This window comes from Saccoglossus kowalevskii, chromosome 18, assembly GCF_978046115.1.
Source record: "Saccoglossus kowalevskii chromosome 18, keSacKowa6.1, whole genome shotgun sequence".
In the NCBI taxonomy this organism is placed as follows: domain Eukaryota; kingdom Metazoa; phylum Hemichordata; class Enteropneusta; family Harrimaniidae; genus Saccoglossus; species Saccoglossus kowalevskii.
This window is the reverse complement of record NC_140658.1, coordinates 31712786-31726542: the sequence shown is the minus strand read 5'-3', so window position 1 is coordinate 31726542 and position 13757 is coordinate 31712786. Positions and strand designations below refer to the sequence as shown.

General features: G+C 33.0%; 1 protein-coding gene across 1 annotated transcript; it reads right to left on the bottom strand.

The window, feature by feature from the left end:
• Window positions 1-10328: 10328 nt before the first annotated feature.
• LOC144356273 (polyubiquitin-C) lies at window positions 10329-12939 on the bottom strand. The gene is made up of 2 exons (XM_085493219.1): window positions 12799-12939; window positions 10329-12082 (listed from the first exon to the last, which is right to left on the bottom strand). Exon 2 carries the CDS (start codon window positions 12076-12078, stop codon window positions 10477-10479), a length of 1602 nt encoding a protein of 533 aa, XP_085349345.1. The 5' UTR covers window positions 12079-12082; window positions 12799-12939; the 3' UTR covers window positions 10329-10476.
• Between the last annotated feature and the right edge of the window lie 818 nt (window positions 12940-13757).

Genomic DNA, 13757 nt, shown 5'->3' with positions numbered 1-13757 from the left:
CCTGTTGCTGTGTCACGTGACATATTGTGGGCTATTGATTGGATAGTCACGTAATAAGTGATATGGAGTTATTTCCAAAAGTTTGACATCAAGAGAATTATCACAACCATTCTCGTATTTTTTTAATAGTCAACATTTAAAATACGTTGTTCACTATTCACATATTTAAAACAAAAAAATACATAAAAAACGCTGAATTGATTGCGACGAAAAACGTTGATATGAGCATATTCACAGTCCCGGAAGTCTGAAAATCTTTAACCAGAAAATGTTTTCTTCACTTGTCAAGTTGAAATATCAATAAACCCAATATGCCTACAAATAGAATGGAACAAAAAATATCTTTAAAATTAGTTGAAAATAATAAGCGTAAGTTTTATAACTGATAGTGAATACATTGTAGGTTCTACTGAGATGTGACCATCGCCAGGTGAGTGCATTTGCAATGAAAATATAATTTCGTCAAAAAGTCACTAGACTAACTTTAAGTTTGCCAAAGGAACTTTTTGTTGTTGTTTATTTCAGGTTTTTTGTGAATAGATAGGATCATCAGCATTGGGTATTTCCGTCAATAAACACAAACATGTCTGTAAAGTTTGATTGAAGAATATTTGCACGATGTTATTTGCAAGCACCTTATATGCAAACAACAGAGACGCTCTATACGCAACAGTCAAATCCTGTATAAGTGGATTCAACGATATGAACAATTCACACAAATAATGAGTAATATTAAAAAACACGTGATTAATCAAAGAAGAGTTAATTACAATGTATAAACTACATATAGATAATGCCCAGAATGCCACATTCTTACATACTGTAAATAGTCACATTTAATATTCACGTTAAGTTTTATGATTGTACTAATTTGTTAACCAAAAAAGAAATGCCACATTATTCTTTTCTATTCTGTATATGTACTTGTATATAACATTAGTCCAATCGTATACAGCATCGTCTACCCATTTTATCTTTGTTATTTCATCAAGAAATCGGCAATCCAAATCAAATTCGTTTCCCGATGTCCCCTGTGATACCATGATATACTTTCTGTGTATTCCAGAGTTGTCCGTGCAGTGCCATGTCAAACGTACATAACCAATCATAGGAGAGAGTCCGCTGGGCGTGACACCGGAAAGAGGGTCACATTCGAACACGAGAGTCATGGACGTGACACATGAGAGTCACCGGCCCAGTCGTTAACACGAGCACTGTGTTTGGTTCATAATATTATGTTTCATAATAATAATTTATTGACACAACACCGATATAGTACAATACGGCAGTATGGCCACTAAATACACTATTTACTACATTTAAAATAGAATTAACATATTTGGCGAAAGGTATCATAAGATGAGTATCCAAAGCACTTAACAAATAAATGAATTTACATTCTTGATTTAGTTTTGGAAAGCTAATATTGTGAAAAAAAAATGTTCTATTTGATTTAATATCTGAGTTTGAACAGTTCATAACATAGTGTTTTTCATCACCCACTTCAGATGAGTCGCACAATTTGCTTATTCTTTGTTTTTGATGGATATTATTGTACCGCCCTTTCTCAATTGGCAAGTTATGGCTTGAAATTCTTAATTTTGTAATTGCTGATCTTATTTTATAATTCAAAATTACTTTTGAATAATTTTCAAATTTGTAATTTTTCTTTACCAGTAAGTATGTCTTTAATTTGTTGCCAACATTTTGATTGTTGTCTTTATTGAGTTGCTTCATCCATTCATTATTATATGTATCTTTAAGTTTATTTTGAATAATTCTTTTTATGTTTTTAGAATTTAGATTATTAGCTTCCCAGAGTTTGTTACATTTAAGTGTTTCTAACATGTGTTTTATAAAAGTTACAAATGATTTCTGTTTCATATAATAATCCAATCAGATATGACATACCGTATAATCCACGATTACCATGGTGATAACTCTTCAACATCAAAGACAATAAAGAATACAATAAACAATTTTGTTTAAAAACTTAATTTTACTGCCATTTCTTCATCTCATTCATGTAACAAAAGCAAATCTGACATTTGATAGTGAAAAGCATGACACAATATTTGTCAAATTACAATGCAAATATACCTGTATATCATCACTAAGTATATTTGCACATAACCAATAATTTCTTATTGTACACATCAGTTTCAATTTTTTGACAGTGTCAGGTTTGAAAACCAAATTTAAATTTTTAGTTTAACCGCGAAACAGTCTCAGCTGCTGTTCATGTTTTATCCCAAATGTACACTTTCTGTCCAGATTTCTCTTCCTTAAGTCTTCAAAGTTGTCAACAACAACGTGTGAAAGAAAATTGGGGTGACACTTACAGATAACTATAGCTACTAGTTATATGTAAATTGTACATGTATATATGTAAACTGTTGAGTTGTTTGAATATCTATGATTATAATAATAATAAAAATGGTTCCTAAATAGCGGTGTTCGCACACAACTATCAATTGAATCATAATTATAAGATTATAATTTTTTTAAATCACAATTTTTGTTTCCTTTATATTTAACAAGTTTCCATTCTTTAAATTACACTCTCAGTTTATTAATACAATTTTCTCCTGGTGAACGTGCCAATAGAACCAGATCATCACTAAATAGTGTACAATTAAAATGACAGTCACACATGATGACTGGTTTGTCTTCAGTTACATTATACATATATTCTTGGCAGATCATTACGAAAATATTGAATAGTGTCAGCGAGATGTTATATATATTATATATATTCAGTTATTATTTGAGGCCTTTATGCATTAATTTGATAATTTCATAAATTTTGCCATTTTGTAAGTTAATAAATAATGCATTTCTCCGTACATAACAGGTGTATAAACAACTTTTTCCATAGTTTACAGTTTACACCAGAAGAGGGCGCTATGCAATAAAAGTGTTGAAGCACGAATTTTACTTGTTCGTCCAATCAATACCACCAATTATTGCTATTTGTTGTTTCCATCTCAGCAGGCTTTTCATGAAGGTTATGTACACCGTAGGTAGACACACAAAGCAGGAGACATAGGATGGTCTGCATTCTGTGAAAATGTGCCCCATAAACTCACAGCATAATTATTTCCTTGTTTCTAGTACCCTTACATTTTCACAAGAAATGGGTAACTTTGAGGGAAATGTGTACAAATCACTGGTCACGATTTTTCAACAATCGTGAAGCTAGCCTCAGATTGAGCCTCATATTACTTTTTCTATTTCTTTGATATGTATTTATTTATTTATTTTTTTTAGATATTGGTTTTAATATTGTAATTTAATATTCACAAGTACTGTTTAGTTCAAGACAAAATATTACTTTGAGTAAGTAGCCAAAAAAGACATTAAACAAACTTTAGTATAATAATGATGTTATTATTTTTTTTACATTTTTGTAAATATGTATTTATATACTTTTTATATATTTTATTTTCATTCATTATTTATTTTCTGATATTTTTTTTTTATTTTAGTAATTGGAAATCCCACATGTAGCAATAGTTAAAATAAAACATAATTCATAAATAAAAAATATATCATATACTGTAAATCAGGAATGATGACTAGTAGCAGTGAACATTTACATTGGATTTTCATGCACAGTCAAATACTATGAAAGTTTGATAGCATTTGATAGCCTCATTCATTCTTGTTCACTGTAATTTTGTTCTGCTACACATCGACGAAATGTGTATTCTAGAAATAAACGGAATGAAAGCAAATGACCAATCAGCACATGTTGTAGGTAGGCACTGATCATTTGATTTTACAAGTAAATTGATTGGTTCCCTGTAGTGGAGGAATGTACCGGTATGCTGATAGGTGAACTTACAAGCTATTGAATATGACAATGTAAGTCTTTCAACCACAGCTAACCATTATTGGTCAAATAAGGCCTGTACCATACTTGTTACTGTAAAATACTTAACTAGAATTATTTTTTGCTGAAAAGACTTTTTTTTTGGTGTTTTGTATGGGATTTATTTTCACTGATTTTTGAAAATTTGAATGTAAAAGATAGGAAAAAAGGTATATTCACTAGATTTTATTTTCACTGAATCATTCCTTCAGTGAAGTATTATACAGTATAATAGTACAGTATGAACTTGGACATCAAAATAAGTCATATTAAATAAAATCAAAGAAAGAACTGAGAGTATTGGAGACACATTAAAAATGAATTACTTGTTCTTGAGATATTGATGGAAAAGCTGAAAACTGACTAATTCAGGTAATTAATATGCACAGATTTGAGTGTAAAACTAATAAGGTCTGTGCAATGTCAAAAACATATGTACCAAGTTTCATGGAAATGTGATTAGAACCAACAAATTATTATTATGCTAATTAGAAAATTAATATGAACAGATTTTAACCTAAAACTAATCAGGTTTCCAAGTTTCTTTGAAATGGAATTGTTAGTACTTAAGATATCAGTGTGGAAAGCTGAAAATTGGTTAATTATGCAAATTAGGTAATAACTATGCACATATTTTAACCCAAAACTAATCAGGTCTATGTATTGTCCTAGAGCATCTATGTACCAAGTTTCATTGAAATGTGATGATTAGTGTTTGAGATATTAATGGAAAAGGTGAAAATTAACTAATTATGCAAATTAGGTGATTAATATGCAGATATTTACCAAGAAATAACCAGGTCTCTGCATAGTCCAAGTATTTATGTACCAAGATTCATTGAAATGTAATGATTAATACTTGAAATATCCAAAGCTGGATATTAATCTAAAAACTATCAGGTCAGCACATTGTCCTATGAAATCTATGTTGAAAAACTGAACATTGATTAATCTTTATGCAAATAAGGTAATTAATGTGCACAGATTTTTACCCAAAACCTAATCAAACCTGCACATATATTTTAGTAAAGATGGAACTATCAACAGACAATATCATACTGATACATTACTGTGAGAAAAGAAATATTTTCCAGGGTTGAACCTAAGAGTTGAGAGGGCATACAGTTTGAAATCGATAATATAGGTCCACCATACATGAATATGAGGTTATTGCAAGATACCAAAAAGTATGCACAAAGACTGTTCTGAGTGCATACTTTTCGGTATCCTCGTAATAACCTTAATATTATACATCTTTTCCTCCCAAGGATACATCATAGGAATGCTGAAATCAAAAAAATTAGAACAAATTGAACTTCTTTGTATGGAGTCCGGTCAAACTCTGGGGGCTGTCATGTTTATTATTAGAGGACGCTTATGTGCTTAATCGTTGCATATTTGGAATTCGCATTTCCTAATATGGTAGGATTAAAATACAAAATTACAGCATGCCGTAACTTATGGCATTATGGTGACAGATGTATAATATTATTACATGCCTTCATTTTCAAACAAATTTTATACATGGTTGAGCATAGAACAGGTTGGTATTTGGCAGTCCAGTGAAGAGTCTTGACCATTACCAAGGGAAAACACTTGTCCAGGATGGTAGTGGGTAGTACCGGTACTGATTAGGTGAGCAACTGTTTTAAACACTCTATATTCATGCATGTAATTTGAAGGGAGTTATGACTGCAATATTATTGACTCACCATTATTCAGCAATTACCGTAAAGTCTGTATTAGAAGTCACACCCATTTTTTTGAGCTATTGAGAACCAAAAATTCACCATTGCTCATATGTGTAGATGCTCTAATAGAAGTCGCCTCCCCTCTGTTGCATTGTACCATTTTAATAGAAGTCGTGGCTTCAAATAGATTTTACAGTAGTATGGGGAGAACACTAATGCAATAAGTCATTGAGACTTGTAGGGATCCAGTATGATGTTAGAAATTAAACAATTTATTTAAATAGATAGGGAAGAGGTGGGTTGGGTTTCTTAACAGTTTTCTCTGAAGATTAAAAAATAAATTATGTTCAAAATCATAATAGATTTTTGTAGCAGACATTCAGTTTGCACTTTCACAACACCAGATCTTAGTTAACAGGAAATGGCTAAATACTTCAGGGGAGTTCAAGCACCATATCTTGCAGTCACAGTTGGGATAGTGTGTAGTGGTCAGACCACAGCCAGAATTTTACATTTGCTTAAGGTAGAAGCCTAGTCATCATTTGACAAAAATTGCACGACAATTTTCATTAATTTATTACGTACAATCATGAAGCTAATGTCTCATGGTACAATGAAATAGCATTCTTTTGTGTGTCAGTTTCGCTTTTTGAGAAACATGTCCTAATACTTCTGGAAAATTGCTATTTTTAGAACAATTCCATAGAACACAATGTTAAAGAAAAATTGCATTTTTGACACTTTAAACCAAGATTTTTAAATAATTCATAACAAAATAAACAAGCAGCCTATCGGCTGAGATAGCTCTGCTGTTAGCAATGCACATTACAATTAAAGAACTGAAGACATCATTAGAAAATGAACAATATAGTATCAAAGCAATCGGACTTACAGTTTTTAACAAGAAGTCGAAAACATCTCTTTTTACCAAATATGATAAAAATATTCACCAAAATTAGAGAATTGAAGATATCACGAAATGAACAAATCTGAGAGAGGTTCACATGTAGTACCTATATATGTAATATCAAAGCAATTGCGGTTTTTAACAAGAAGTCGAAAACATCTCTTTTTACCAAATATGATAAAAATATTCACCAAAATTAGAGAATTGAAGATATCATCACGAAATGAACAAATCTAAGAAAGGTCTACATGTAGTATCTATATAGTAATATCAAAGCAATTGAACTTTTGGTCTTTAACAAGTCGAAAATATCACTTTTTACCAAAAATTACAAAAATATTCACCAAAATTAGAGAATTGAAGATATCATCACGAAATGAACAAATCTGAGAGAGGTTCACATGTAGTACCTATATATGTAGTATCAAAGCAATTGGACTTGCGGGTTTTTTTTAACAAGAAGTCGAAAATATCACTTTTTACCAAAAATGATAAAAATATTCACCAAAATTAGAGAATTGAAGATATCATCACGAAATGAACAAATCTGAGAGAGGTTCACATGTAGTACCTATATATGTAATATCAAAGCAATCAGACTATTGGTTTTTTACAAGAAGTCGAAAATATCACTTTTTACCAAAAATATTCACCAAAATTAGAGAATTGAAGATATCACGAAATGAACAAATCTGAGAGAGGTTCACATGTAGTACCTATATATGTAATATCAAAGCAATTGCGGTTTTTAACAAGAAGTCGAAAACATCTCTTTTTACCAAATATGATAAAAATATTCACCAAAATTAGAGAATTGAAGATATCATCACGAAATGAACAAATCTAAGAAAGGTCTACATGTAGTATCTATATAGTAATATCAAAGCAATTGAACTTTTGGTCTTTAACAAGTCGAAAATATCACTTTTTACCAAAAATTACAAAAATATTCACCAAAATTAGAGAATTGAAGATACCATCACAAAATGAACAAATCTGAGAGAGGTCCACATGTAGTACCTATATATGTAATATCAAAGCAATCAGACTATTGGTTTTTTACAAGAAGTCGAAAATATCACTTTTTACCAAAAATATTCACCAAAATTAGAGAATTGAAGATATCATCACGAAATGAACAAATCTGAGAGAGGTTCACATGTAGTACCTATATATGTAATATCAAAGCAATCAGACTATTGTTTTTTTACAAGAAGTCGAAAATATCACTTTTTACCAAAAATATTCACCAAAATTAGAGAATTGAAGATACCATCACAAAATGAACAAATCTGAGAGAGGTCCACATGTAGTACCTACATATGTAATATCAAAGCAATCAGACTATTGGTTTTTTACAAGAAGTCGAAAATATCACTTTTTACCAAAAATATTCACCAAAATTAGAGAATTGAAGATATCATCACGAAATGAACAAATCTGAGAGAGGTTCACATGTAGTACCTATATATGTAGTATCAAAGCAATTGGACTTGCGGGTTTTTTTTAACAAGAAGTCGAAAATATCACTTTTTACCAAAAATGATAAAAATATTCACCAAAATTAGAGAATTGAAGATATCACGAAATGAACAAATCTGAGAGAGGTTCACATGTAGTACCTATATATGTAATATCAAAGCAATCAGACTATTGGTTTTTTACAAGAAGTCGAAAATATCACTTTTTACCAAAAATATTCACCAAAATTAGAGAATTGAAGATATCATCACGAAATGAACAAATCTGAGAGAGGTTCACATGTAGTACCTATATATGTAATATCAAAGCAATCAGACTATTGTTTTTTTACAAGAAGTCGAAAATATCACTTTTTACCAAAAATATTCACCAAAATTAGAGAATTGAAGATACCATCACAAAATGAACAAATCTGAGAGAGGTCCACATGTAGTACCTATATATGTAATATCAAAGCAATCAGACTATTGGTTTTTTACAAGAAGTCGAAAATATCACTTTTTACCAAAAATATTCACCAAAATTAGAGAATTGAAGATATCATCACGAAATGAACAAATCTGAGAGAGGTTCACATGTAGTACCTATATATGTAGTATCAAAGCAATTGGACTTGCGGGTTTTTTTTAACAAGAAGTCGAAAATATCACTTTTTACCAAAAATGATAAAAATATTCACCAAAATTAGAGAATTGAAGATATCATCACGAAATGAACAAATCTGAGAGAGGTTCACATGTAGTACCTATATATGTAATATCAAAGCAATCAGACTATTGGTTTTTTACAAGAAGTCGAAAATATCACTTTTTACCAAAAATATTCACCAAAATTAGAGAATTGAAGATATCATCACGAAATGAACAAATCTGAGAGAGGTTCACATGTAGTACCTATATATGTAATATCAAAGCAATCAGACTATTGTTTTTTTACAAGAAGTCGAAAATATCACTTTTTACCAAAAATATTCACCAAAATTAGAGAATTGAAGATACCATCACAAAATGAACAAATCTGAGAGAGGTCCACATGTAGTACCTATATATGTAATATCAAAGCAATCAGACTATTGGTTTTTTACAAGAAGTCGAAAATATCACTTTTTACCAAAAATATTCACCAAAATTAGAGAATTGAAGATATCATCACGAAATGAACAAATCTGAGAGAGGTTCACATGTAGTACCTATATATGTAGTATCAAAGCAATTGGACTTGCGGGTTTTTTTTAACAAGAAGTCGAAAATATCACTTTTTACCAAAAATGATAAAAATATTCACCAAAATTAGAGAATTGAAGATATCATCACGAAATGAACAAATCTGAGAGAGGTTCACATGTAGTACCTATATATGTAATATCAAAGCAATCAGACTATTGGTTTTTTACAAGAAGTCGAAAATATCACTTTTTACCAAAAATATTCACCAAAATTAGAGAATTGAAGATATCACGAAATGAACAAATCTGAGAGAGGTTCACATGTAGTACCTATATATGTAATATCAAAGCAATTGCGGTTTTTAACAAGAAGTCGAAAACATCTCTTTTTACCAAATATGATAAAAATATTCACCAAAATTAGAGAATTAAAGATATCATTACAAAATGAACAAATCTGAGAGAGGTCCACATGTAATATCAAAGCAATTGCACTTGCGGTTTTTAACAAGAAGTCGAAAATATCACTTTTTACTAAAAATATTCACCAAAACTAGAGAATTGAAGATATCAACATGAAATAAACAAACCTAAAAGAGGTCTACCCAAGGTACATATACACCAAGTATCAAAGCATTCAGGCTTGTAGTTTTCAAGAAGAAGTCGAAAAAGTAGAACATCGACACTGACGACGACGGACAATCACTCATATGATAAGCTCCGCTCGACAAAGTCGACAGCGGAGCTAAAAATTATTAACAATACATGATTTTTTTCAGCCAGTCACATTTTGAAATATTGCATAATATCTGCCATAGGAGCCTGTTACTAATAGTGACAAAGTAGCAACTTTCCACTTAAATGCAATCATCAATTTCTTGAAAAAAGGCTGGTGACCCCAACTTTGAGTACAATTTATTGCAAAATGAATAAATTCTGAGTTTTTAATTTATGAGTATTCTTCTACGTTAAACTATAAATCACAAGTGAAAAGAAATCACATTAAAGGCTTGGGATAAAACCAAAGTGCAAATATGCATCACTCCAAGCAATTAGTTTTGCAAAATTTTCACAGCGAGTCACAAGTCAATGTTCAGAATGAAATTGGCAACACTGCTTTAATTTTTACAAATATTTGTAAAACTGTTGGTGTGGGATAAGGGTATCTTGACAGACTTTGTTAAGCATTTCATTAAAAAACAAACAATATCAATTTGCTCTACATTTATTACTCACAGTACCGACAATTACATAGACACATAACAATTCACTTTTTCAAGTCATTTTCTCAATATATAAACTTCCGAGTATTTGCACTTTCAGCTTTAAGCTAGTGCTAATAAAAGTGTAAATGTGGTTACTGTCCACCACGGAGACGCAACACCAAATGAAGGGTAGATTCTTTCTGGATATTGTAGTCACTCAGGGTACGGCCATCTTCCAGTTGCTTACCAGCGAAAATGAGACGCTGCTGATCTGGTGGAATGCCCTCTTTGTCCTGGATCTTCGCTTTCACATTTTCAATGGTATCTGATGGTTCGACCTCCAGTGTGATGGTCTTACCAGTGAGGGTTTTTACAAAGATTTGCATACCACCACGGAGACGCAACACCAAATGAAGGGTAGATTCTTTCTGGATATTGTAGTCGCTCAGGGTACGGCCATCTTCCAGTTGCTTACCAGCGAAAATGAGACGCTGTTGATCTGGTGGAATGCCCTCTTTGTCCTGGATCTTAGCTTTCACATTTTCAATGGTGTCTGATGGTTCGACCTCCAGTGTGATGGTCTTACCAGTGAGGGTTTTTACAAAGATTTGCATACCACCACGGAGACGCAACACCAAATGAAGGGTAGATTCTTTCTGGATATTGTAGTCGCTCAGGGTACGGCCATCTTCCAGTTGCTTACCAGCGAAAATGAGACGCTGCTGATCTGGTGGAATGCCCTCTTTGTCCTGGATCTTCGCTTTCACATTTTCAATGGTGTCTGATGGTTCGACCTCGAGTGTGATAGTCTTGCCAGTGAGGGTTTTTACGAAGATTTGCATACCACCACGGAGACGCAACACCAAATGAAGGGTAGATTCTTTCTGGATATTGTAGTCACTCAGGGTACGGCCATCTTCCAGTTGCTTACCAGCGAAAATGAGACGCTGCTGATCTGGTGGAATGCCCTCTTTGTCCTGGATCTTAGCTTTCACATTTTCAATGGTGTCTGATGGTTCGACCTCCAGTGTGATGGTCTTGCCAGTGAGGGTTTTTACGAAGATTTGCATACCACCACGGAGACGCAACACCAAATGAAGGGTAGATTCTTTCTGGATATTGTAGTCGCTCAGGGTACGGCCATCTTCCAGTTGCTTACCAGCGAAAATGAGACGCTGCTGATCTGGTGGAATGCCCTCTTTGTCCTGGATCTTAGCTTTCACATTTTCAATGGTGTCTGATGGTTCGACCTCCAGTGTGATGGTCTTGCCAGTGAGGGTTTTTACGAAGATTTGCATACCACCACGGAGACGCAACACCAAATGAAGGGTAGATTCTTTCTGGATATTGTAGTCACTCAGGGTACGGCCATCTTCCAGTTGCTTACCAGCGAAAATGAGACGCTGCTGATCTGGTGGAATGCCCTCTTTGTCCTGGATCTTAGCTTTCACATTTTCAATGGTGTCTGATGGTTCGACCTCCAGTGTGATGGTCTTGCCAGTGAGGGTTTTTACGAAGATTTGCATACCACCACGGAGACGCAACACCAAATGAAGGGTTGATTCTTTCTGGATATTGTAGTCACTCAGGGTACGGCCATCTTCCAGTTGCTTACCAGCGAAAATGAGACGCTGCTGATCTGGTGGAATGCCCTCTTTGTCCTGGATCTTAGCTTTCACATTTTCAATGGTGTCAGATGGTTCAACCTCTAATGTAATGGTCTTGCCAGTCAATGTTTTCACGAAAATCTGCATGATACTGTAAAATGAAATAAATAAGTTAAAAATCGATAAAAGCAACCAAAATAATATGTGAATTAATAGACTAAAACTAACATTAAAAAAATAACTAGAAAACAACATCGTTTATTTTAAATTCAAATCAAAAGCCGATACGAGAGCGCAGGGTAATCGTGACTGGCATTATCACAGTCCGAAGTCCGCCATTTTTATTACATGCATAAATAATTAGATTAATCAACATAATGAAACTCGGGTAAAAAGGTCATTCTGTGACGCAGACAAAATTCGACGAAGAGAAAGAAATTATTCAGAATTGAGGAAGTTGTGAGTAAAATATTTTGAAACAACACTGACGAATTCAGTTGCGGATAAAGAAACGAAATCCTGTCGCATTATTCATTGAAATCCAACATTAAATGGCGGCGTCACTAAAAAAAACTAAAATAAGCTCTAAATCAACCATGAGAGAACTGTTGAAACACTAAAACAAAATGTTATTCGTGCTACTGTCGGGCAAAAGAGTCTGATGTTTTTACAACAAAAAGAAGACTTGTACAGAACAGAACAGAAAAATTGAAGAAAGGAAATTTTCCATTGTTTCTGACGCAGATTTTATGCAACATTTGGATAGCTAGTACAACGATTTATTCGAGCTAGTAACGTGCATGAATTAACAACCAATACAGTAAATATACAAGGAAGAAACGTTGGAGAAAAACTCGGTAAATTTACCTTTCTATATGGATAGACAATCCGACTTCGCAGTATATTTGTTTCACTATAACTCTTCGTAGCGACGCTCGAGAAATCTGAAAGCCCCTTTGCTGCGGTGTTCTAATATATCAGCCAATTCTGTTATCTGATTGGGCATATATCACCACGTGATACACGTCACGTGTTTTTATTGGACGTTATTTATAGGCTGATACCATGACATCACAATTCTGAATAACATGTGACATCACGTCCTGTAATGTTCTCGGCTGGGTCGAGTATATTCTAGAACGTCGAAATGACGTAGGGTCCAGAAATATTAAAATTATAAACCAAAATACTGAAATCACTGCGGGCTGTGATTTTCTAAGAAAATTAAAATATGATCTAGCATTTGTAATGCCCTGAGTCGTCCCGTCAGTGGTTAAGGGATAGACTATCGTGTCTACAGGGGGGTTGTTTTATATTTAAATGACTAATGTTTGTATTATTGCATTATACTTCATTATGCTAATCGTTAATCAGCTAGAAATTAATATGTATGTGTGTATCCTGGGTGTGTACACAATACTAAACCCGGAACTAAACCGAATACACTATTACCCCTCTCCTATTACTACCACCCATAGTCCCTCAACACCGGACTGTGTACCACCATACCACAAACAGAACGCATTATCCAAGTACTTACTAGTACACCATAAAATAGCCCCAGCTTGTTCCGTTTATTTTACCGCCGTTAATCATTACACCGCTCAAAATAAGATCTGGGCGCAAGTATTGACGAGTCATCATTAAAGGGGGATTTCAACTCATGGCTTTGCGCCAAAGAACAACAAAGCAAAGTCGATGAATGCACTGTGGACGTACTAGTATTTACAAAGTATACTTTACAAATAAATCTATCAATATCGTTAAAACCGGTATAACCGAAAACGCTGTTACAACGCGCAATAATGAGACTACTTTTTTTTAAA

Coding starts and splice junctions, on each gene's coding strand:
- LOC144356273 (XM_085493219.1), bottom strand. CDS start 12,078: ATGCAGATTTTCGTGAAAACATTGACTGGCAAGACCATTACATTAGAG.